The sequence below is a fragment of the Passer montanus genome, unplaced genomic scaffold (genome assembly GCF_014805655.1).
Source record: "Passer montanus isolate IOZ18808 unplaced genomic scaffold, ASM1480565v1 scaffold77, whole genome shotgun sequence".
Classification (NCBI taxonomy): domain Eukaryota; kingdom Metazoa; phylum Chordata; class Aves; order Passeriformes; family Passeridae; genus Passer; species Passer montanus.
In genome coordinates this window covers 717,452-742,035 of record NW_024372923.1, presented here as the reverse complement: position 1 = coordinate 742,035, position 24,584 = coordinate 717,452, and the positions used below count along the sequence as shown (strand labels likewise).

General features: G+C 44.1%; 1 protein-coding gene across 3 annotated transcripts in view; it reads left to right on the top strand.

The window, feature by feature from the left end:
- ADAM12 (ADAM metallopeptidase domain 12) overlaps positions 1-24,584 on the top strand; it is a 177,152-nt gene that overhangs the window by 85,088 nt on the left and 67,480 nt on the right. For 2 of the 3 annotated variants that reach the window (XM_039731460.1, XM_039731459.1), the window contains exons 4-5: positions 14,135-14,213; positions 17,687-17,763. In XM_039731460.1, coding sequence (XP_039587394.1) covers positions 14,135-14,213; positions 17,687-17,763 — 156 coding nt within the window. Of the gene's footprint in view, positions 1-12,603; positions 12,657-14,134; positions 14,214-17,686; positions 17,764-24,584 lie in introns of those variants that run through there. The other variant, XM_039731461.1, reaches the window with a different exon arrangement.

The following is a 24,584-nucleotide window of genomic DNA, read 5'->3' as shown; positions in this document are numbered from 1 at the left end:
AGTTGTAGGGGAGCATCTCTCACCAAATTAAACAGCCTCGTTTCCCTGGGAGTATTGACCTGGCTGGAGTGGAAAAAAAACCCACTTTGTTTTAGGTGTCACATATTTTATGTCTCTTTTTGGACATTTAAAGAGTAAAAATTCAGGACTGTGTGAGGAAGCAGAGAGATTTTTTTTGTGCTTAAGATGCAGTGGATAATTATGTGTTGATTACCTAGAGCCTAAGACAAGGAGAAATGGTTTTAAACCAAAAGAGAAAATATTTAGATGAGATATTGGGAGGGAAATTGTTCCTTGGGAGGGTGGGAGGCCCTGGCACAGGGTGCCCAGAGCAGCTGGGGCTGCCCCTGGATCCCTGGAAGTTCCAAAGCCAGGCTGGACAGGGTTTAGAGGAGTCTGGGACAGTGGAAGGTGTCCCTGCCATGGCAGGGGTGGCACTGGATGAGCTTTAAGGTCCCTTTCAACCCAAACCATTCTGTGATTCTCTTGTGGTGACTCAAAGTTTTCTTTTGGAGAACTTTTGAAGGGATTCCCTGCAGGGTTTTTGTCCCTCTGGCTCACTCCTGTTAAAGCAATCTCTCACCTCACCTGATCCTTCCAACACCAAACCATGGATGAGCAGATCCTGGCCTGGGTGCACCTCAAATGAAAGCAAGATGATCTGAGAGGTTTGGTAATCACCAGGAGATAAAGCCAGAAAGCCTGACCCTGTCGTGTAATTAACCTTTATTTTGAGACCCCACCTGTACCAGCTGCCAAGTTTTCCTCTTGGCTGTGATGGTCCCCCATCTGTCTGTCTGTCCTGTGGGTTTGGGGTCTGCAGCTCTGGGAACAGCCTGGCCAAGGCTCTGCCTCCTCCTCCTGTCATCAGCAGGAGACAAATTCAAGGGATAGGATCACACAGCTTCAGCTTTTCCATGCTGCAGTCTAGGCTTAAGCCTGCTGGCAGAACTTTCACCCTGCTGAATTCCTCGGTGATGAGTGTTATTTCTTTGACTGATGTGCGCAGGCAGGGGAACATTTCTACATCACTGCCCAAACTTCCTAAAACATACTTAAATAATTTACATAAAATCCAAATCTGCGTGTGAAATACCCTCATGAGTCAAGGGTTTATTCACTGTGAATCCATTCCCTGAGTGGGAGGAAACCTAAACTGTCTTGGATAAAATGGCCTTTGTAAAATATAGATCCATTTCCTAATATTTATGTCAGATGCTTCTCATTATGGGTTTTTTTTTCTTTTTCTTCTTTTTTATTTCAGTCTGAAATGCCTCAGCAACCCCTTGCTAGCACTGCTTCATGTGGATGCTAGCACTAAATCAGGAGAGTTTCTTCTGTGTCTGTCTCATTAAATATTATCTCTCTGATTTGCCAGGGTGGATTACAATAGGGACATTAAAAAGGCATGTATCTGTAATTGCTTTTTAATGCCACTGCTATTTATAGGTGATCTGATTTTCAAAGTAACATGGAAAGTCATGTAAAAACATAAAGCTCTTGGTGATAAGGGGGTGCCAAGGAAAATTGATCACACATGAAGTTAATTAACTCAAGTAGTGTTAGGGATCCTGGACTGAAGCAGATTCCTGTGTGCAGTGTGTGGTGGTTGTGCCACTCAAACTCAGGGTTCTACTAAATACTGCAGCCTCAGAAGCAGTAAAAACCCATCCATTTTATAGTTCTGTGTAAGCATTATTAACAAGAGTCATAGCAGTTCCAGGTATGGCAGACATAGCCTGATCCATGAATAATAGGAAAAAAAAAGTTCATTCAGTTCTGTGTGGAAATACATCTCTACATTTATCCAGAAATCCTAATTTTCACTTGTGCATGACACAGTTCCCACTGCAGAGCAAGCCCAGCTAGCTCAGAAATCTCCTGAAAGGTTTTACATCACTAAAAACTTTCAATACATCGCTTAAACCTTAGCTGGGGTGTGGGGGGCTCTTCAGAATCCTCTTGAACAGTTTCCCAAAAGACTTGTTCCTTCACACAGTTCCACAAAATAAAGCAAAGGCTGGCAGGATTTCTCAGGTCAGCAGTAGTAGCATAAACTTGCTGTATTTAAGTGTGCATAAATCTGTGTGATGTAAGAGGATGCACCAGGTGCATATATTTCATATAGAAACAGATAAATGTAAGTATAAAATAAAATTCTGAAGGGATGTTTTGTGTGCCCAACTTGCCCAAGTGCTTTAGAGAAGACTGATTTTCAGGGAGTGGTTACCCAAGGGTCTGTAGCTCTCTCTGAATTGGCAATTCATTTTTAGGACTGTTTAATGTATGTGAAAATGCATATAGGACTCCAAAGTATACATATGAATATATTTGTGTGTGTGCACATATAATTTCTGCACGCTTCACTCACATCTGGGTGTATGAATAGTTTGCCTATAATCCTGTGGAACTTCATTTTCTGGCAGATGAGTCTATATTAATTCCTGAAACCCTGAGCAACAATGGAATTACTTTGCAGTGTTAGGGGGGGAAAACATTACAATAAAAATGAAGCATACTTTTAATTATCTGTAGTCATTTGGATGAAATCTATAATGAGCTTGATAAATGCTGATGCTCTAGGCATCAATTTTTCAAATGACAGTAGAACCCAAAATATCTGGGAAGGCATTGTTAGCTCAGACTGCACAATATTTTTGAGGTCTTGGTTAGTAGGAATAATTAAAATGACTTATGTAAGATAAGTGTCATATCTCTGTCAGCAACTAAATGTTAAATGTTATTATAAACTAATTACTTCCTGGAATTGAAAAGAAAATTATAATTTTGTGTCTTAACCGCTAAAAGATGGTGTCTGATCCTTCCCTCACTAAACCAGTGACTCCAGTGCAGGCTCAGAGTGGGTGAGGAGCGAGTTGGGACCAAAAACCTCACTGCAGAGAGGAGTCACAATCTGCTTGTGATGCTAATCAGTTCCTAATGCAAGAAGAAGGAGCTGGGGCTGTGGGGTTTGTCTCTGAGTGCAGGAGGAGGAGGAGGAGGGATGCTGGTGTCTGCTGTCCTTCCTTGCCACGTCCATCTGCTCCGTCGTGGCTCAGCTCCCCAGAGCCCCAGGGTTGCTCTGGTGCTCCCCTGCAGTCATTTGCTGCTGGATTGATGGGCTTAATTTGCTCATCAAGGGCTCTGACACATGGCAGAGTCAGGGAATTAGATTCAGGGGAAGTGCAGAGCAGAGAGAGAGGTGAAAAAAGCAAAGAAAGATGTTAAAAACTAATTTGCCCTTCCTGATTTTACTGGTTGTTCTTCCTCTGCTGCCTGAAAAACACGAGCATGGAGCCTGACCTGGCAGCAGGGCTGGTGTCACCTCCTTTAAAGGTCCCACTGATGCCACATCTTGTGGAGCTGGGCACTGACAGGTGCCAGCCTCACACCCTGCTGTGGTACCCACAGGTTTCAGGCTTGTTAAAGACAAGCACCAGCGTGGTTGTGTTGCTTTCTGTGTTTTTATGTACCAAGGAAAATGTTTCTCCTGCTGAGTAATGAACCTCAGCATGCAAGAGGTGATGAAAGAGGCTGGGGGGATGATGTAGGGAAAAGGAGAAATGATGGAGACAGATTAAAGCAAAATGCAGGGAATGTAGGAACATAATTAATGGCTAAGAAAGAGAAAGGAAGGAGGAATATTTCAACCCCCATCCTTTAAGCTGCCTCTACCCTACGAACTTACTCATTGCTTGGTAGCTCAGGCCTGGTTTTGTTTTGAATCACCTCATCCTAATTTTAAGTCATATCTTGAAGCAGAGTTAGTTGGGAATGAGCCATCATCTCCTGAGAGTGTAGCCTGATGTTATTTGAGATACCCCTGCAGGCTTTCCCGGGACACCACAGTGCCATATTCCAGCAGCTGATCAGAGTCTGGGATGTGTTTCCCTGGCCAGGGGCTGAGGGTGGGGGCAGCTCCTGCCTTTGAAGATGTGCTTGTTTAAGAAATGGTGTCATCCAGTGCCACCTGTGTGCAAGAAATGTGCTGCTGGCACATTTATTGCAGCTGTGGGGCTCTGGGTGGGAGTGGTGCTCACAGGGGTCCCACACAGCTCTGCTTGCTCAGGTAAGAACAGCCCTCACCCCCTAGAAAACCCCATCAGCATTCCCAGGCAGCTCCAAACAAATCCACCCAGCTTCCTGACACGCTGGGGATGCTCCTGGCTGGATTTCTGCCCCACTGAACTTGTGCTGGGCACTGCAATCAAAGCCTTCTCCACGGGGGCAGCCTCCAGAGCCTGGGCACAGAGCTGCAGCCTGGTTGTGCTGCCAAATTAATTGATCTTCATGGAAGTCACTGCTTTAATTGGGGAGGAAGAGTGGCAGGAGACACTGAGAACACCCTTGTGAGCTTGTGTTTAATCTCAGCTTCCAGCCTGCATTGGTCCTTGGCTCATCAAGGATGCAGAGGCAGAGCAGCAGCAGCATTTTGGGGAGATGTAGAATGATTCTCCTCTTCATGAGTTGTGTCCTTAGTACTTGGCACTGGGGGAGACAGAATACAGGACTAAATGCACCTTTGGATTGACAAGCTGCCATTTATTTCAGGGCTTTTGCACCTAATGAGTTTTAAAGCAGATTTACAGGCTTGGGATTTAAACACAGAGATCTCCTTAGGATCTCTGCCCTCTTTACCCACCAATTTATAAGGTTGGTGAGAGGGACACTGAGGCACGGGGCAAAATGAAGACATATCTCTAAAAGTTCATGATTCTGCAAGTGAAATATGAGCACAGCCTGCTTAGAGCAAATGGTTCATGCTGGTGGCAAGGAGGAAATTGTGGGTGTAGTTAAAAAACAAAAATACGATTTCATGTTTCGACAAATTGGCAGAAATGGCAATAAAACTTCTTTAAAATTAAAAATGCAAATGCAAGCCTACAGGCACGCACTCCAAAGCAAGAATAAGATACAAAAAGGATTCACTTGTTGGTTGGAGTCTAAGGATAAACTTAGGCTCAGTGACTTTTCATTACTACAGGAGCTTGGCTTCCTAAAAGTATTGCAGATGCCTGCAATAACCTTTTGTAATCCCTCAGCTCTGTTTGCATTTCGTTAGTTCTATTTTAATAAGTCCTGATTTTTCATTGGACTTACTTAAATTTCTATGTTTATAAATTTTCCGTGTTAAGAGCAGTTTTCTTGGATCTTTTAACCAGAATTCCGTAGCAGTCTGAAAATGTTCAGATGCAAGTACAGTCAGACAGTTTGCCCAGTGACATCTGTTCAGCAGCATAATTTTACTCAGCTACGAGTGACATATTTAATTAACGGAGACGTTTCAAATAGAATTTGACAGCTTTCCAGCCCAGTATCTCCAAACTTACTGCTGACTGAAAATATGCCATCCTAGGAGTGCTGCAGGGCCTAGGAAGAATGTTTAGTTTTATGAAAGGCAGTGCTGGGATGTTGGAAAATAATGCATTAGAAAGATCGTGTCTGCCACTTGTGAATTTTTTTGTTTTGTTTTGGTATAAGATTGGGATTAAATGTGAGATAGTATTTTTTGTTTGGATTCCGGTGTTTATTAGTTTTTATTTACGTTATAGTTTCACAAACTGTGAGCTCTATAGTAATTCACTCTAATAAGTTAAAAATTTAGTTGTATCTCTTTTTTTATAAGGCTTTTTAAGCATAAACTGTCTAACTAAGAAATGACACAAATTATTTTTACTTTTAACTTAATAACTAACTTAATACTTAATACTTTTACTTAATACTTAACTTAATAACTACCTACTATTAATTTAATAACTAACTACCAATCTGCAATGCAGATTTTTAAATTTAATTACACAATACTGCCTAAACTCATGAAGAAGAAGGTGAAGAAGAAAGTAAAAAAGAATTAGTCTCTGGAAGGATTATTTGAAACTTCTTTCTTGTTTTGTATATATTACTATATTTTAAAAGTTTAAGTTTTATACTATGTGATATTACAGACTTCTATTCAAACTACACACTCATAGTCCCAGTTTTATTATTAAATTTTGGAAGTTTTCTCTATGGCTTCCAGTTAACTGTAGTTCTTTTGTGGGGTCAGTGTTTGTCAGTACAGAAAGTCTAAAATTCTCAGTAGCCAGGGTTCCAACAACCTGTGATGTATGTGCCTCTGAGCTTCTGAAACATCTCAGTGATCCTGAGAAGAGGGAGAGAAGAGGGATAAATCCACCTTTTAATGCCTTTCAAGCCTTGCTCTTGTTCAGGGCTCCCTGCATCTGCAGCTCCAATGCTGTGCTGGGCAGTCAAGATCAGGATGTCAGAAAAAGCTCTTTGATTATCTTGTTCAAGTTTTAGTGGAAGCACAGCGCTGGGGAGTGTGCTTTCCATCAGCAGCCACAGCACTGCCGTGTGAGGAGCAGATCCGTGGAAGGGCAGCCTTCCAGAAGCTTCCAGGAGGCTCCAGAGCCTTTAGTCCAGCCCAAGATTCTCACACAGATGGGTCTGGGCTCAGCCTGCAGGGTGGCAGAGCCCATTCCTGCTGATCCCTGCCACAGGTACTCCAGAGCAGCAGGAGTTCAGTGCTTATTTCACTTTTGGCACGTTGCTTCAGGGTTTCACTGCAGCCACTTCCATTACCTGAAACTGAAACCACTCAGTGCAGCTCGAGCAGTAAAGGCTCCCCAAAGCAGGCAGCCCACAGGCTTTGCCTAAACGTACAGAATTGTGTTTTCCCATCAAAAATCCATTAGTCCATAAGCACCAGCACCTCTCTGTCGCTGACAACAATTTGTGGCTTGTGTTTTGTTGGAGCCTTTCCTGAAATGTTTGCTTTTCGTGGCAGCCAGCCCAGCTGAACCAGTGACAGGATTTCTGTTCATCCACCACACAGGGAAGCTCAGGGAGCTGATCCGAAATATTCCTCACAAGAGCAGCTCCAAGAGAGGTGCTGTAAGCTGTGGTATATCAGAACTGGACGGTGAAAAGCAGTCAGGAGGTCTTTGAGGTTAACATGGGAATGCTGGGAATCCAGTTGTGAGTTTGGCTTTTGGGATGTGTGAGGTTGATCAGCTCCACTCAAAGTCCATGGATGAGCTGCCATTCCCTCTCCTGCTGGAGAAGTTTTGCTGTGTGGAGACAGAGTGAACCTTGCTGGTCTTCCTTTCATTCCCCCACACATGCCCTGTGTGTCATTTCTTCCCTTAACGCCTGTCTGAGGTGTAAGGTCACCTAAACCCATCCCATTAGGGATACCCTGGACATCTTGACCAAGTTTAAGCCATTTTAGGGAAATAACTTGTTGGTACCCATCTGCTTTGTTGGAAAAGTGTTATTTATCTTCTTTATGCTTTCCCCACACACTGGTTAGGAGTAGTCTCTAGTAGCAGTAGTCTCTTCATTAACATTTTGGAATTAGAGTGATAAATAAATGCTGGAGTTTTGGCAAGTAAATGGTGACATAAATGTGACAGTGAGTGGTGGAAGTGAGGTGTGCACTGAGGGCCCAGAACAGCACGGGAGGCCACCAACGTGCTGGATTTCATTTCAGTCTTTGCCCATTGAAATTTGGGGAGGTGAAGCTCATGGATTATTTGCCCAGCAGTCAGGAGAGAAGAAAGCTCTCAGTCACTGGGTGATTGCCAGCCAGGGAGCTGTGTTCCTCCCTCAGCTGCTCAGATTTGTTGGCTCAGGCTCTTGGGTTTTCTGCACACTGCCACCACATGCAGTGAAAAGTTATGAGCACAGGGTGCTTGGGGACTTTAAAAGGAGGATTTGTCCCTCTTCATCCCTGTTCCCAGCAGCCAGAGAGCAGCTAAGAGTGGGAGTGCCTGTTCCCACACACTTCAGGGATCACGCAGACCATGGGTCTCACCTGCAGCATGTGTTTGTCAGAACTGGTTTCAGTGTGCCAGGCACTCTTCCTCTCATTCCAGGGGATATATTTTAACATGGACTCCAGCAGGCACAGGATTATATGAATTTCTGCATCAAAAGCACTGGGTGCAAGCACAAAGACATATTTTCCAAATCTAGTGTATGATCTACTCAAATTGTCTATCTCCTGACCATGTGAAATAGGCTGCAGGCTACTACCATAGAGTTACTATTGAAACCTGGGATGCTTGGTTGGTTTCCCAGCTATTATAGTTTTATTTTACTCCCCTCTTTTCCTCTGAATTGTTGTGCTAATTAAGCTCACGAATTTCAATCTCTCAGGTTCTTCAATTATGACATTGCAGCCCCTCTGTGGCAGCACACTGGAGTGTGGCAGATAGGATATTATGAAGTGGAGACATTCAATGGGAAAATGTCCAAAAGCAGTTCAAATCACTTAAGATAATTAAACAAGGGAAAGAATGCGGTGTGTTTAGAGAATATGAGATGGTTTTGTGAATAGAATGGTGTTAGGTACCCTTGCATGGGAAACTCATTACCCGTGCTGAACTCATTTTTCACGTTGTAATGAGAAAGAAGAATTGAAGAACACCTCTGTGAACATCACCTTTGTGAGTGCTTGCACTGAGACCACCACAGCAGAGGCAGCAGGTTCAACAGACTTGTTTATTCCTCTGGATGTACCTGGGAAAAAATGCAGCAATTGAAGAAATAACAACTAATTTCAGTGTAAAGGTCAAAATGACCTGAATTGAGATACTTAAGAATTAATGGAGTAGGCTGGTGTCAGCAGGCAGAATAAATGACATTTTTTATAACTGCCTGTTCACCATCCTGTTTCATTCTCTTCACCTCCCCCAGATGCAGGAAAGGCTTCAAATGCATTTCCAGAGGGGTTTTAATAAGAGTTTGTATAACAGAGAGAGGCAGTGCTTGAATGGGGGAGAAAACAGGCACTTGATCATTGGGAAAAAACTCTGAGCAGAGGTCAGGGGGGTCTGTGAGTGCAGGCAGAGGGGAAGGGAGGAGCAGAGCCAGCCCTGAGCCACCCCTGTGGGCTCAGCAGCTGCCTGCCATCCTTTCCAGAGTCATGGGAATATTTATTGTTCTTCCTAAACTAGTTCCTACAGTAGAGTGACTACACAGAGCCGTGAATCAAAGGCAAGGGGAAGCAGAAAATCAGCCTTCAGAGCACACCAAGTGTTCTGTGCCTCTCCAGAGGACACAGCACCTTCTCTCCACTGCTGAGAACCCAGGTAACCAAAGCGGGCATCCCTGTGATGCTGGACCCCAGGGTCTGCTCCTGCTGAGATGATTGATGCTGAGATTTTTCCTAGTAGCACTGGCATGAAGAGTGCACAGTTCTTGTCCTTTTTTACAGCCTGATATTCTGTAAATGGTGCCTGAGTGGCTGAAGGACAATTGGATAATGATCTGCACTTTTTCTGCGTTAATAATAATAATCTGCATTTACATCACTGTGTAAATGACAGATGTACCAAGAAGGAAAGCCATTGTCTCAGCTGGAAAGAAATGGGCTAGGAAAAACTAGAAAAGGCTGGATTTTGAGAAATGCATCATGACAGTAACATCTGTTGGAATGCAGAGTAACCTGCCCTGGAAAGTGGCAGGATCAGCATTGCTCCTGACATTTGCAGCTCGATGGGGCAGAACCTGGTTTGATCTATGGCACACTTGGCTTCCAGGAGGCCCTTGATATGATCCACTGGATTTTTTCCATCTCTGACTCCTGTGACTGTCTGTCTGACTCTCCCTGGGTGATGAAATATCATTATAACCTTTTGAAATAATATATCGGTGCCTGGAGAGCAGAGACTGATTTTCTCATTTGCAAGTCAGAGGCAGTGTGTTAAATTACCACTCCTGTCATTAAATGGATTGAGGAAAAAAAAATCTGATGGGCTTGAACCAGGACATTTTTCCCCTCCCCAAACAAGCCACCTCAGATTTCCCCTTGTGGGGGGCCAGGAAGGTGAGGATTAGAAGTTTAAATAAAATTCATCATATTCGCTGAGGCTTAGGTTACTTGCTTGACACCTGAAAACATTTCAGCAAGTCTGACATGGAAGCTTTCTGCTGACTTACAGAGGATGGGGAGCCTGTGCTGTCTGTCAGAGATGAAGAGGCATAAAATTTATCTTTCTGGGCCATGCAAGCTTCTGCTTGTTCATTTGGCTCTGGGAAGTTTGATCCTGAACAACCTGGTCTGTGTGGAAGGGGGTAGAACTGGATGGGCTTTACAGTCCCTTCCTTCCCAAATCATCCTGTGATTCTGTGAAATGTGAAAAAATCACTGTGCTGATAAACACAGTGACCAAGTGTGTAAGTAATTGTGCTCAAGAATTGCACTTCTGCATCTTTGGAGCAGCAATGAGAAAGTTGTAATGTTGTTCCAGCTGATTTTTTAAAATCACATCAAGCAGCTGATGCAGTTCTTCATAGCATTTATTTCTGTCTTTCATGCAGGGCAAAGTATTGATAATCATCTGGTACTGCTGAGCATTGTAGCTGGCAACATTTGAAACTCCAGACATGGTGATGAATTGCTCTACGATATATTAATGTTATTTTGATCCCTGCTCTTTCAGAATTACATTGATCCAATTAGGTTAAGTAGCTTGCCGTCTAAATTCATTTACTTTCCTCTATTAATCTCCTTTACCCTGAGTCAAAACCAGAAATGTAAATCAATCCATTGTATTGCATATCTTTGGGGGGTGGGAGGGTAATTAAATTACCTGATAGATACATATGCTGGATTGATTGTTTGCCATGTAGAACATTATTGCCATAATTGGAAAGTGAAGTGGTGCACACTCAGAAGTGGAATTTGAGTGCTTGTTACACTTAATTTTCATAACCTGTCAAGAAATGCCTTGCTGTCCTTGGGTACCAACCCCCCACACCCAGCTGCACAGCTTTTAGAATATTGGACATTTTGCAAGTGGGAATAAAAGCTCCTTCCTCTGCCAGGAGCTGCTGGACTCCCTGGCAGCATCTCAGAGGTCCTGACCCTGTGCAGTGTGGGGAAAACCTTTCCCTGGCTCATCCTCAGGCTGGCAGCAGAGCAGATGTCTCAGCTCTGATGTCTCAGTTCCCAAACCGAAGGAGGGGCAGTGCAGAGCCCTGAAAAGCTCTGTGACATGTGAAATTTACGTGGTTTGATATCATGGAATATATCAGGGACCTTAAAATCCACCCAAATGCCATGGCAGGGACACCTTCCCCTGTCCCAGGTGCTCCAGCCCCAGTGTCCAGCCTGGCCTTGGGCACTGCCAGGGATCCAGGGGCAGCCACAACTCTGTGTCCCACACTGGCACATTCTTTTGCTTTCCTTAGGTCAGTCCAACAGTGGGATTCCATCATCTTGGTGCTCTCACCAGCCTTTTACAGCTCACACTGGCAATTCTTCCTTTCAGCCAGTATCTTCAGGATCTGTATCAAACTTTCATCATCCTGACAGGGACGTTGCTGACACCAGGGATTTTTTTACCTTCTACGTTTCTTCACTTTAGTGGGAAGAACTTTCCATGGAAGACTCAAACAAAAATAAAGCTCTGATGTGAGGGAATAAGATCCACTCGAGTGGCTGGAAACTGAATGTTGGCACAGTTAAAACAGATACGAAGTGCAGTGGGTTTAGGTTGGGCTTAGTTAAAATCCTGCCAGGTTTGTGATAGCTCCATCTTCATGGGAGATGGAGGCAAGGGCTCTTTACAGTGGGAAAATGGATCTGGTTCCTTCCCTGTCATTGTAGCAGAAGATAAATTCGGGTCAGATGACCCCTGTAATGGGGTAGGGCAGGCTGGTGATCACAAATCCCTTCTGGTATTCAAACCTACAGATCTATGAAGTGTTTTCTAAACCTGTGCCTCAGAGCAGAATGAACAGCAGCAGAAAGGTCACCTTTATCATCACTGCTGTCAAACACCTTGGAAACAGCAGAGCACAAAGCAAGTCAGTTGCTCAATCACTTTGCCCTTCTGCTACATCTGTTACCTTTACCTGTACTTTTGTCCCAATAAATAAAACTCACTCCCCTGTCCAGGATGAAATCCCATTTCCAAAAACTGCACAGTGAAATTCTGTTGGCTTCAGTGATGGGATCTTGCCTTTACAAAGGCAATTAATGCCTGCCAAGTGCAGGAGCTAGCAGTGTTTGATAAATAATTATAATTATGAAAGCAGCTGCTCTTTGTCATAATGAGACACATGGAAACAGAGAGGGACTTTTTGCAAGAGAGTGTAGTGACAGGACAAGGGGAGAGGCTCCAAAATGACACTGGGTGGGCTTAGATGGGATTTTGGGAAGGAATTGTTCCCTGGCAGGGTGGGAGGCCCTGGCACAGGGTGCCCAGAGAAGCTGTGGCTGCTTGGGGATCCCTGGAAATGCCCAAGGGATGTTGGATGGAGCTCTGAGCCCCCTGGACAGGGGAAGGTGTCCCTGCCTTTGGCAGGGTGGAACTGGAAGATCTCAAAGGTCTCTTCCAGCCCAAACCATTCCATGACTGGGGTGCAGCCCCCTCTGCTCCTGGCAGGGTTTCTGGAGGCTGCAGGCACCAGAGGTGAGATCCCCACTGCAGCCAAGTGTCCCTGTGGAGCTGGTTGGTGTAAACTTATTATTGTGTATCCAAACCAACACCAGATGTTTGGTTGGGCACCCAAATCCTGCTGTGGGCGTGGTGGTTGCCTGAGATCCAGTTCCTACAAACCCACCAAATGCTGCAGTGTTTTAACATTCCGTATCTATTAACATGCTAATATTTCTCACAAGCTGAAAAATTTAAAAGTTAAATGTGAGAATCTCTGCTTGAATGCTCACTATAATGTGTTGGGGCTTCATTTTTTTTTTGCCTTGCCACTTCCTTATTTTCTTTTTTTCCTTTTCTGTCTTGTTTTTGGTTATGTTTCTTTATTTTTTTAAGAGGCTTTTAAAGCTGGGTTTTCTCCCTAATAATTGTTTGTAGAGTTCCTAGCACCACCAGATCCTAATGGAGCCACTAGATATTAATGTGCTACAAATTAATCAGTAATGAAAATTAAATGTGTGTTTATGCTCCAGTTATAATGTTTATACAAACACAAGAAATGTGTACCACGACTGCGTGGTGCAGCATTACCCAGCTTTAAATAAAAGAAAGGGCCTGGTGTGTTCAAATGGACAACCCAAGGGGGAAACACCTCTTAGAGGTGAAGAAATGAACAGAATTCTTAGAGGAACAGAATGAACATTGTGAAACACAGAGCCAGGGATTTTTGATATTCTAAACTCTGCAGTTTTCTGAAGGTGATGCTGGCATTTGCCTCTTGTCTCCTTCTGTATTGTGCATTTGCAGCTCACCAGAAATTGTGTCAAAATTCAAGGGTGTTTGTGATGAGGAGCACAACTCAAGACCTGCCTTAGGAGTAAATGTGAATGAGTGTTCCTCCTCCTGGCTCTGTCAGAAATGCTCTTTAGATAAGGAGTTGAAAACAGATCAATAGCAAGACTTCTTTTTTTTTTAAAAAAAAAAAAAGAGGCAGATGCCTGAGATGAGTTCCCTACAAAAAGAGAAGTTTCTGTGGTTGTCATGCATGCCCCTCCCTGGAGATTCCTGGAAAATGACAATTGCAAGTCCAAATTTTTTATCTCGTTGCCAAAGGCAGGAGGGGAAGTGTGGAGGGAATGGGAACAAACTGCCTCGTCCCAGACATGATCTTGCAGAGCCTCCTGTGAAATCTTTAAATTTCCATCCGTGAATTTCCTTTCAGATGATCAGGGTAAATCCAGTGCTGTAAATTCTGTGATGTTCATGCAGTGTTTTCCCTGGAGTGTCAATAGGAGGAGTTTGCTTCACTCACCAAGTGCTAAATTAGTCTTTGGGTGGTCACTTGCTGATGAATACAACAGGTTAGATGGAAAAATAAGGAACACAGGGAAAACATTTTCCTTTTCAACAAACCACCATTACTTAACAATACTCTAAACCCCAGATCTCCCTAGATTTAACCTAAAATGTGTTGAAAATTATGTGGAAGATTCAACACTGAAATGTGCTGGCACAGTGTCCTCATTTGGAAGAGAAAACAGTCTGGAAACTTGTAGTCTATTCACAGTTACCACAGGAAGTGTTCGTGTCCTGCAGCTTCAATATTTGGAGTTCCATTTTCCCTTATTCCCCGTAGCCATTGAATCCTTAATGCCTGGCTTTGATCCTTATCTCAAACAGAACCACTGAAGGATAAATTCAAGGTGAGGTGGCCTCAACATTCCCTGTGCTGTGTTTTTTTCCAGGGGCCTGCTGGCCAGAGGCTTCACAGAGACCCATTACCTGCAGGATGGCACTGACGTGGTTCTCACACGCAATCACACGGTAAGGCTGCGCTGTCGTGGGGAGAGAGGATGCTTCATCCTTAAAATCCACAATATTCTCTGCCAGGATCTGAGCCCTGGGATGAAACAGCTCGACATGTGGTTCTTTTTTTTTTCTACTGTTGCCTTCAGTGTCTTTGTGACTGCTCTGATCCTACACATGGATTTTTAGAGGCAGCCTTTAAAGGCGAGCTCTGGGGTTTGAACCACGTGGCTTTTAACATTTGTGAGAGTTTTTTCAGCTTCTTGAAAATAGACCCATTAAAATGTGATAATTATGGCAGCCATGGCTGAAAAGCCCTGCTTCTGTTTGGGGAAAAAAACCCTAAATATGTGATTTCCAGAGTGCAAAATTCATGTCAGAGGTTGGCAGGCTTGGGTGTCTTTCCTCACTGGGAGGGGTTTGGGGGAGGGTGTTGGTTGGGTTTATTTTTAAATCCAGGCCATAAGTGTGTTGTGGATGTACTCTATACTTGTATTTGTGTGTATGTGTGTATTTATTTACATGTATAAATATGGATCTATACAAAATACGGCTTGTTAAAAGAAGCAGTTAAAACCTGCTTTTTACAAATAAAAAACCCTTAAGGCAGGAATGTTTTTTGTCCTCTGACAGCATGAATGCCTTAATTAGAAATAATGCAGCAAGCCATTTTAATTACAAAGCTTATCTTTTATCTGCCTAAGTCCCATCAAGTATTTGCTCTGTTATGGTATTTCCTCACTGACACTGCCAGCAGAGACACCATGCTTTGTGTTCCCATCCAGAACGGGCTTTGCTGGGATCAGGGGAAGGAATTATTTCTCTGCATAACATCTTACTTCTGAAGAAGCATCTTCATTATAGCTGCAGACACCCCAAGTAAAGCAATCATTTTGAAAGCTTTCAGGGCTTTCATTTTGCTGGGTGCTCATATCTCCTTTGAAATCAGCTCAGGAGAAAATAGTCATTTGTTTTGGGAGCAGGAAGGCTGCAGAGGCTCCTGAAGGAAGTAAAAGGAAATAAATGAAACACATGAGTCTTTCAGAGATTTACCTGAGTTAACAGGAGTATGTGTACAGCTAATGACAGGTTTTCCTTGCTAAAATACAATATCTGTTTGCAAAATGGCAAAGTAAGTCATGATTAGTAATGACAGTGCATTTTGCTGCCTAAAAAAGAGAGCTCAGTGCATTCATTTTTCATTAAATGCTGCAATACGGTTGAGAAAAGACAAGTCTCTGATTTTATTTTTATATCTCTTCTTCACTGAGGACATCAATACAGTCTGGAGTTGAAACCAAATCCGATTTTCTGCTGAAAAGTTGCTTAGTCAAATTCTGCTTGGAGGTCAAGGCAGGTTTGTGGAGCTGTCTCTTGGGCAGTTCTCTAGCACACAAGTCAGTGTCTAGGTTATTTTTCAATTTATAGCACCTGGAAAATTGTCAAAATCTGCTATTTATTAAATGATCTCAAGCAAGGGTAGAGTACTGTTTTAAGTATGATGGATCAGCCTTGGTAATTATTTGTTTTTGAGGGGACACCCATTTTATATACCAGTTTGCAGGAATAAAAAGATCTGATCGCAGAAAAAAATCCTGCAATTCAGTGGAATTACTGAGCTAGAAATCAATTTTCTCCCAGTCCTGTTGCAGGCCATGCTCTGATAAGTTTACATTTTCGATATTGAACTTTGGCATCACATAGCTGGATCTCAGAGAAATTGTGAAATGGGCCACAACCAGGACTCAGAGTTAATAAAATGACAAGTTGTATGTGGAGAGGGAAAGAAATCAGGCCCTTTGCCATAATTCACTCTGAGATAAAGACAGCTGGACCACAGCAGCAGCTGCGTGGGGTGAGATATTGGCCCCCTCCCCATTTCACTGGGCCCCTGCTCAGCTCTGGTGATGCTCAAACCCAGAGATTTCTTTCTCAGGAGCTCTGAACTTCACCTCTGCCTCATGCTTTAAGCAATGAGAATAAACCTATTTTATTTTTGCTTTTAGCATATAAGATTGAGTGCTTGAGTGGGAGGGGCATTGGTTTTTCTTCTATCAGCTGGATGCATGGAGCTGATAACACTGAAATAAAGTGAAATAGTGCACCCACACCAAAAGTTTGACATCCATAGCAATTGTGACTGAAGTGATCACCCCAAAAAATTTAATCTGTGCCTCCCTTCTATTGTGGCTTTATCTTTGCTGATGTGTTACTGACTCTTTATGAGGGTTGATGATAAAAATACCCAAGAGTAAAACACTCTCACCCCATTTCTGTAATTTCTTCCACTGACAAAAGGCACTGAGATTTGTATTTAGAAAGTCAGAGCTGGCTGCTCTGTGTTCACTTGCTCGTGCTGGAAATCAAACAAACATTTTCCCTGGCATAAACTTATTTACAGAAAATTCCTATCTGAATCATTGCATGTTGCCCAGGCTGTGGCTTTCTTCGCCAAAATCAAGGTGCTTTTTAGAAATCTGCTGTGAGTGAAAACCGTGCCCCAGCCTGGAAAGGTTAATTAATGCAATAATGAACCCAGCCCTGAGAGGCACAGGGAGATGGCTGTTGGGCTGCAGCACTGATAACTTCCCTCTGCACTAATCAGATGGGAGTCTTGCACAGCAGAGTTTTCAGTTTCCAGGTGGTATGGGGAATGCAATATAACCTTTAGTCAACAATAAAATTAGCCTTGATTCCAGACAGATATGTGGATGAGCTTAGAAACCCTCTGTTGTGGGGGCCTTTTGCAAGCTGTGGATTATTAAAGAAATATAATAACCTAGGCACAAAATGAAATTGGACTGTTGTCTCTCAAAATAGAAGCCCCCCTTTATTCTTGGTTGTTTTTAATAACATGCAGCTACTTGGTTGGGTATTTTCAATAAAAAATTTCCTTTCCAACCTGTTTCCCTTCACCTTCATTTGCTTTGTGACTTTTTTTTTCAAGTTCTAGGTTTGGGATTGTCTTTGTTATACTTCTCTTTTCATATAGGATCCCTACCTGCTATAGGGATACACAGATTTAAGTGTCCTTAAATTAAAATAGGGGTCTGTATGGAAAGCAGTGAAATGCAGCAGCTGATTTGTTAATCTGATTATTTTATAAAATATTAAAATAATATTAACTACTATAAAAATATTAAAATAATATAAAACATTATCAAATATTCAATACTGTAGCTTTAAATACATAACACAGAAAAAGGGGGTCAGTCATACAAGTCCAAAATTATTCATCCTTCACAAAATAATAATACAAAAGCAAACAAAAACCTCCTATAACTTTTTGGGATTTAGGAACACCCAAAGTTTCCATTTAGGACTGTTTGGTCTGTTAAGCAGAGAGAATATTTGGTGGGACAGGAAAGGTGCTGTCAGTGAGATTCTGATTGCTGTGGCCTGAAACTGAGCATCACCTTGAAATGAAAGGGCTGGAAAGCCAGGAGCAGAGAGCATCTGTGAGCAGTGAAATGTTTTCTGTTCCTGCACAGGGTCACTGCTTCTACCACGGCCAGGTCCAGGGGTCCCCCGGCTCCTCCGTCAGCCTCAGCACCTGCTCAGGACTCAGGTGAGCCCAGATCCATCCAGTGTTCGAGCTCCTGGGTGCTTGGTTTGGCTTTTGATGCATGAGTCAATTCTGGGGAAGGGGCTGGAGCCCCTGGAGGGGCTGAGGGAGTGGGGAAGGGGCTCAGCCTGGAGAAAAGGGGGATTGGGGGGACCCTCGGGCTCTGTTCCCAGGGAACAGGGACAGGAGCAGAGGGAACGGCCTCAGGCTGGGCCAGGGCAGCTCAGGGTGGATATTTGGGAACAATTTCCTCATGGAAAGGTTTGTCCAGGCCTGGCACAGCTGCCCAGGGCAGTGCTGGAGTTCCCATCTCTGGAGGGATTTGAAATCTATGTCACCTGGGGCAGTGGTGGCCTTGTCAGTGCTGAGGAATGGTTGGACTCTGTCATCTTAGAGGGCTTCTCCAACAGAAATAATTCCATGATTGCATCTCTTTTTCAAATGTTGGATGAATCCCTACGTATCATTTTCCCTCTAGTTGCTCTGAAGAGAAAAAGCCAAAATAAAAATAACACAATTCTGAGGGGTTTTCCAAGAGTCATCCCTTCTCTCCTGCTGCCCATCCCTCTCCGTGCCCATTCCTTGGCACATTTTCATGCTGGCAGTGCCCAGTGGCTTTCCAGGCCTCTTTGTCCTCAGAACTGTTTCACCAGTGCTGTGGAATCACTCATTGTCCAGCAGCCTCATCACTAGGAGAGGCAGAGAGGCGGCTTTAGAAATCCAAGATTCTATGACACAGAGGACTGCATGGTTGTGAGCTCAGTAACTGTGTTTATGGCAGGTAGGATGCTCAGCTTTTGGATTTCAGCTGCTCGTTAACAGCAGATTCCTATTGCTGAAAATCAAACCTCTTCCAGTTGGACAAAGGAATGGGCTGACAGAATTTCACGTACACAACAGACGCAGTTCAGGAAACAATTATCTTTCTTACTTGGACAATCAGAGACTGGTATTTACTCACAGAGCTGTTCCAAATCACAGTAATTAACTGTAAATTTGCTCTGGGTTCTCCCTGGAAAACCCAGTTTTCCTGTCAGATTTCCAGCTGTCTCAGCCTTTTCTGGGTTTAATTTATCTACAAACAGCAGGAGTAGCTGGAATCTTTTCCCCTTGATTTTGCATTTTGTGCAATAGTGGCATTGTCAAGGCTTTTGTAAGGGAGCTCTGGGACAGACAGCAGCAGAGAGAGCAGAGTTTGATCTCAGCACCCCTCTCCCTCTGGGAATAACCCATTTGCTGTAGTGGATGGCATTCCTTTGGCTCATTCCCACATAGAGAGGGGATTTATGGGTGCTTCACTATGGATCCAGCATCTTCCAAAAGTTTAATAGACCCCTTACATGAACAGTCAGCATTTATCTGTCATTCTCACTGTAAAATATCTCCAGAATTCAAAACTGTTTGTAAAAATCCAGTGCAGAGCTCTCAATATTTTAGTTAAAGGATCTCAATGCTGCAAGCTCCCCAGGGAAAATTTGTACCTTGTGGGACAGGGTCTGCATTGAGGTCCTTGTTCCAGAGATACCTGGAAATCATTCACTCTCAAAGGAAAATGCCTTTCTCCACATTAGAAGTCCTTTCTTTCTTCTCCAAAGTGCTCTCTTTGCAATTGTGGAGCTCCAGAGTCGTTTCCCAGCTTTAGGTGGCTCAGACATGTCAAGACAGCAGGTGCTGGCAGGGACATTTTCCTGGCACTGTTGCAGACAAGGCCCCCAAGTGCAGGCTGACAGGATTGGGCTCCTTCTCTGCAGGGAAGCAGAGCAGCACCTTTTTCAGTACAAAATTACAGAAATTTCCTTTGCAGTGCATGTTTTGTTCTAGCAGGAGATCAGATGAGGAAAATCTCAGTCTCTGTGCCCGTTTCACTGCTGAGATTTGCAAACAGAGTGTCCATGGCTGGGAACAGTTGGTGATAAGAGTTCTGTGCCTGTTGATTCACTCCACCAAACCTGTTTCACAGCCCAACAACTCCCAGACAGAATAACTCCCAGATATTGCCTGTGCTTGATCACAGAAACACAGAATGGTTTGGGTTGAAGGGACCTGAAAGCTCTTCCAGTTCCACCCCTGCCATGGGCAGGGACACCTTCCCCTAGATCAGGCTGCTGCAAAAAAATCACAGTCCAGGAGAGCTTCTTGGCTTACTTTGCTGGCAGCTTTGCTGGCTTGAAAGAGTAGATGGGACAGGATGGGATGAGATGAGATAGGATAGGATAGGACAGGATAATGTACTTGCCACCAGCTTGCTGGAGCAGGGACTCTTGTTTTCCACAGCATGATAAAGACTCCAAGCTGCAGGAGCAGAGACTTGAGGCTCTGTGTGGCCAGATAATGTACTTGCCACCAGCTTGCTGGAGCAGGGACTCTTGTTTTCCACAGCTCCAAGCTGCAGGAGCGGAGACTTGAGGCTCTGTGTGGAGCCCCAGGTGGGGACAGTCCCTGGAGCAGCCCTTTCACTTGCACAGCTGTTGGAAAGGAGGCCAGGTCTCGTTTTCGGGGTCTGTTCCTGGCTTTGTGACAGTTTCTAAGTGAATCAGACAAATCTCTCTGTCTCAGTTTCTCCATCTGTGAAATCCATTTAATGATTCTTACCTACCTCACACAGCTGCTGCGTGGAGCTGGGGTTCAAGTGCCTGAAAAACATCTAATGAAAGGAAGTGCATGCTGTCAGCCCTCTGAAATCCTGGAGAACCAATATCTTCCCCCTCCCACCAGACAGGCACCCTGGGCATTGTTCCAGGTGTGGATAGGTTGGGGCTGTGCATTTTCCCCCAGACCAGCAGAGTTCATTAAAAGACATGAAACTACTCATAAAGAATAGGTCCCACATTTCAGTGTGCTCTGAAGCCTGAGTGCTCAGCAGCAGTCAAAGAAGCAAAAGGGATCATAGGAATTACTGAGACAGAAATAGAGGATAAAACAAGGACCCTCATTACCACTTTATAAATCCACAGAGCACTCACATCTTGAGTTCTGCATGCAGTTCTTGTTTCCCCCTCCCCTGCTCCATCTCAGAAGAGGAAGAAGCAATATATCCAGAAAAGGTACAGAGAAGGGCAAAAATTGTGATCAAAGGTGTGGAGCAGCTTTTATCCAAGGAGAGAAAATAGACTAGGATTTGTCACTTTTGAAAGGCGATGACGGAGAAAAGGAGCACGATGAAACAAGGTTGAATGTCATGCTGGAGAGGGGACAATCACTGAATATTCTTCATAACCTCTAAATTAGGAGACATCAGCTGAAACTTGAGAGCAAAGGGAAGTACTTTTTTTATTCACATAACGAAGCTGGAGCTGTCACAGGTGGGTGTCAGTGGATCACTGACAATGGATTCCAAAAGGATGTGACAATTTGGGAAGGGGAGCTCAGGGAGCCTCTGCAGGGCTGTCAGACCCTGAGATGTCCCTGGCACTGCTGCTCTCAGAGCAGGGGCTGCTTGTTCTGATCTTGTCTCCCACCCCTGAGCTCCTGCTGTTGGCCAAGGGCAGAGAGGAGCTGCTGAGCTGGAGGAACCTTGCTCTGACCTCCCCCAACCTTCAAGGTCTTCCCTCCACATGGCTGAGCAGTTGAGATGTGTGTCACCGTCATATTTTCTGGAAAAATTCCTTCACCAGGATTTCTCTCTTGGGAAGCTGAGAAGCCTCAGAGAAAAATGAAAACAATAATTATCTGATTTGCTTCTCCCGTGCTGTCCTGCTTGGTAATGTTGTTGGACACGGTTTACCAACAGGTGATTGTTTCATTGGTTTATGTGAATTGTTTTGGCTTAATGACCAATCAGTGTCAAGCTGTTTCAGGAGAGAATCACGAGTTTTTCATTAGTATCTTTAGCCTTCTGTCTGTATCCTTTCTGTGTTCTTTAGTATAATTTAGTATAGTTTTAATATAATAAAATTATAAATTAGCCTTCTGAGAACATGGAGTCAGATTCATCATTTCCTTCCAACAACGGGGACCCAGAAAATACCACAGATGTGTTTTCAGCTCCTGAACATGATGTGATTGTTCTGTGATGAAGAAGAATTGTATGAAATCTGAACACTAAGGTCAGTCTGGTTTAAGCTTTTTAGGCAGGCAGAGGGGTGAGAGAGAGAGATGAAGAGGAGAGAGGAGGAGGCTCAGCTCTCTCAAGCACACATTTTTCAGCTCTGTTCCATCCTCACACACATAACATTCTTGCTCCTCACCTCACGTAGGAGCACAATGGCAGAAATAGTGGGATTGGCACTGAGAGCTGCCTAAAATGCAGGTTGGAGGAGAATATAATCATGCCTTAATCTGTATCCTGCTGGCTGCTCCGAGAAGGAGGAGCTGGATGGCAGAGAGGGCTCAGGAAATGCTGAGTGCACAGAAAGGGAACAATGGCTAATCAGGATTTCTGGGTGTCCATCTGGATCAGAAAGCCAATTAGACTGTCAGAGCTTGTGGGAAGGTGAAGGTACGACAGAGCTGAGCCATTTCCTTCCTGTCCTCAGGAAATACCCTTCTGTTTATCCAGCTTGGAGGCTCTTCAAGTTTTTAGCAAATAATTTTGGCCTGTGGCCACCACTCACATCTTCTGTGATAAATCTGTTTGGACTTGAATGATTTTTCCTGATTACTTTCCCTGTGAGTGCTGAATCCACCCAGAACTGCAGCCTGGAGAAGGGCACAAACCTCCCTGGGCCAGGGGCTCAGAGGACTCTGGCATGGAAATGTGCAGCTACAAAACATCTGCAGAGACCCCTTAGACGGGGGGAGCTTGAGAGGTGCTCCCAAAAATTCCTCAGGAGCCTATGGATAGAAATCTCCCAGGAAGCCTTTTCCTTCTGAAACGCCAAAATGCCCTTGAATATTCTCAGATATTTTACCCAGTTAGGTAATTAACCCAGTGACACATACAGAAAGTGTTCAGTCTTTGTCCAGCCTCATCAGCAGCTGAAAGATGCAGTGTCCACAGTGACAGGGATGGGGAGAAGGCCCCAGAATGGAACTGATGCTCATTTTTGCTGGGAATACAGAGTTATGGTACCCAAGGCTGCCAATACCATTTTTCAGATGGTCTGGCTGAACTCACTCAGCCCAGACACAGTCAGCTGAAGAGGGGATTTAAATGTGACACTCCAGACATCAACTATTGAAAAAGGAGTGGAAGTAGGAAACCAGTGAGAAAAAGAAATGTAAATTCCTCATGACACCTCAAGCAGCATTTCCCCACAGAAGAAGAGATTTCATCCAAAAGTTAAGTTAGGAGAAAATCCCTGTTGAGAAAAGTACTGGTTTGGATGTGAGCTTTCCCTCCATACTTTCTGCAGAGCTTTTAGTTCATATAAACATCCTGCATGGTTTGGAATTTGTCTGACCAGGAAACTCCTGGAGGATTTTGAGCTCAGCATTACAAACCATTCCCTTTCTGGGGTTCCATGGCTTCTGTAGGCTCCTGTTCCAGGGGAGCAGCTCCTGCCTCAGGGTCACCTCTGTGCTCTGAGGTGAGCATCATGTCCAGCCTTTGACCATGGTGTGCACAGAGTGCCCAGGTGCACAGGGATCACTGCCAGGACAGGGATGAGGGATGTTCCCTTCTCCATCCACTCTGCTGCTGGCAGTTAGTGGGACGTGCAAGTTGGAATCTTCTTGTCATGTCTCTCTGTTTGCTGCAGGGTGCAATAAAATGTGCTCACTAAATTGGTACCCATACTCTTTTCCTTTTCCTTTTCCTTTTCCTTTTCCTTTTCCTTTTCCTTTTCCTTTCCCCTTTCCTCTCCTCCTCTTTCCCCTTCCCTTCCCCTCTCTTCTCCACCCCCACAAGTGACACTTTCTCTGACAGCACAATGACTGTTCCTTGCAGCCCAAATGCTGGACATGAAATGACATTTTCTCTCCCCATCCAAGTAACTCCTTGCTGGAATTCCAGGAATCAAAAGCTGCAGCTCGATCTGCATTCACTCTGGACAGATCTGTCCTGCACTGAGAAAGGATGAAGTGTGTGCTGCAGGAGGCTCTGGCCATAATTCCATTTTGGAGAATATATTTTTTCAGGTTCCTGAAAGGCACTGGCTGGAGTGGAAGCTCTGTGAGTGATGATGTGTCTGTGTGAGAACACCTCCACCACTCCTGTGAGATGTAAAACCAGTGGTGCTACTGCTCCCACCCCCTTTGAGAGGCTGCCCTTAGCTGATTTGGGTCAGATTTGTTATTTTAATAGAATCCTGTTGTGCAGTGCAGTAGGATAATGGGATTGTTTGTCTTTCCTATTGTGCTCTTCATCAATAGATTTTTTTTTTCTGTGGATACTAAACTTTCCTCTATTTTAGAGGTGAGGAGTTGTTGCAAAAAGAGGTGACCAGGGACAGAGGCAGAGACAGGAGCACATTTGCCAGACTCCTATTCTCTGTATTTCCCAGTCCCTTACAGCTAAAGAATGACCAAACCATTTGAAAAATATCTAAATATCAGCTCTATTAGAAAAACAGTCAATAGATCATCTTGCTCATTTATCCCCATAGTATCCATCTGCAACTTATTAAAACAGCCTAAAAGTGAAGCCCTCATTCACCACCTCATTTTTCTTCCCCTTTTGTTTGTTTGCCTGCTTACTTGCCTGGGAATTTGTTACACAGAGCCCTGGGAATGCAGAATGTACAATAAAAACAAATAAAAATGCCCTCTGAGTGCACAGATCACCCCTGAGATGGTGCCTGCTGAGCAGCCCTGCACTCCAGGGTCACAGGGCTCCAATTCTGGAACCTTTTCACCCAAAACTCCTTGGAGAGCTGTGGGATCAGCCCCTTTCCTTGTGAAGCTGTAGCATGGATTGTGGAATGAGGGACCTGGAGGTCTTCAGG